Source organism: Penaeus monodon, chromosome 21 (assembly GCF_015228065.2).
Source record: "Penaeus monodon isolate SGIC_2016 chromosome 21, NSTDA_Pmon_1, whole genome shotgun sequence".
Taxonomy (NCBI): domain Eukaryota; kingdom Metazoa; phylum Arthropoda; class Malacostraca; order Decapoda; family Penaeidae; genus Penaeus; species Penaeus monodon.
In genome coordinates this window covers 30409805-30411207 of record NC_051406.1, presented here as the reverse complement: position 1 = coordinate 30411207, position 1403 = coordinate 30409805, and the positions used below count along the sequence as shown (strand labels likewise).

Here is a 1403-nt window from a genome sequence, read left to right as displayed (position 1 = left end):
CTCAAAATTCTTGAGAGCATCAAGATAGTGGTAATGCTTCTCTGTCCCTAGACCCATAATTCCTGAAGATATGAAATTAGTCAAGAGTCCCTTCCGGGCAGCTAAGGACCAATCATAACCCCCAATCACGATGTTCAGGGCTGGAGCCTGGCAATAATTTAGGAATTTAGGGTGAAATGTAAACATTTTGAAATTTAATTTATCTTGCAAAACTCTCATTCTTGAGAAGGTTTTTCTTTTATATGAAATTATATTAATTTACAAATAAAAAATAACAACCAATATACAGAATCATATATAATAACAAATGATGATATATCTAAAAGTAAATTTTTAAACTAACATAAAAAGAAGTTATTTACAGGATGAGTATATACTCACTAGACTATCTTACCTTTTTATAATCATACATAATCTCATCTTCATCCACAAATTCATGACTCATGAGCCTTCTGACACGTTTGTAAGTTATCTGTCTCTCTTCCTCTAAAGTCATGTCTCCATCCCTATGCTGGAACACTGGGTCATTTTCCAAGAATTTGCAGGCTTTGTCCTAAAAAGAAAAAATATGTACTGCCTGTCTATAAAAACTATAAAAATTACAACTGTTTATTAACCCACTGCTGCTAGGAACACATAATTTCAACTGTAGTTTTCTTAGTGAAATTTAACATTTACAGTCAGTGTCATTACTTTTGTCACTGCCTCATGATGCAACTTTATGCAACATAAAAATTAATATAGAGGGAACATCTACTGGTTTCAGTAAAAAGTAGTGAGTCCCTTACACTTCACTCAAATTGCCATGTGTCTTGAGACAGATTACATCAGCCACTGAAGGTGATGGGTCTCAAGTTTGCCCCATACGTTGTGGAAGTGCTCACGACCTTAGGCACCATTGAGATGTCCCTCCCCCAAGGAGCCTCTATATGAACTCCTAGAGGTTCTCGATGGGGGTTATGATCTGGGGACTTCCCCAGCCAGTCTTTGATGGAGTCACCAACAACCTATTCAAACCAGTCATTTAATACTTTAGACATGTGAGTCGGTGCACTGTCCTGTTAGACTGACAGTGACCAAGCAGTCCTCAAGGTGTTTGGTGACGAGTTCCCAGTAGCTGTTCTTGTTCATAGTCACATTTCTTGGCAGGAGAATAAACTTCCCTGTTCCATGGTAACTGAAGGCCCCCATCCATTACTCAATTAGGGTGTTTGACTGTAGCTTTCAAGTACTCTGGCAAGAACAGATCCATACCTAGCCTCATCCACATTTCCCTCCTCTATTTCCAGTCACTGGAAAGGTTGCCTCATCAGTCCACAACACATCCTCCCATCTCCTCAAGTTCCAATTCAAATATTTCTAACAAAATATAACTCTTTATTGTCTTTGTTCCTGGGTGAGTT

General features: G+C 38.2%; 1 protein-coding gene across 1 annotated transcript in view; it reads right to left on the bottom strand.

The window, feature by feature from the left end:
- The window catches only part of LOC119586421 (peroxisomal acyl-coenzyme A oxidase 3-like), a gene marked incomplete at its 3' end in the record, with an annotated part of 6630 nt that continues 5227 nt past the window's right edge, over nucleotides 1-1403 (bottom strand). Inside the window, 2 exon segments of the mRNA XM_037935143.1 lie at nucleotides 1-147; nucleotides 395-553. Coding sequence (XP_037791071.1) covers nucleotides 1-147; nucleotides 395-553 — 306 coding nt within the window.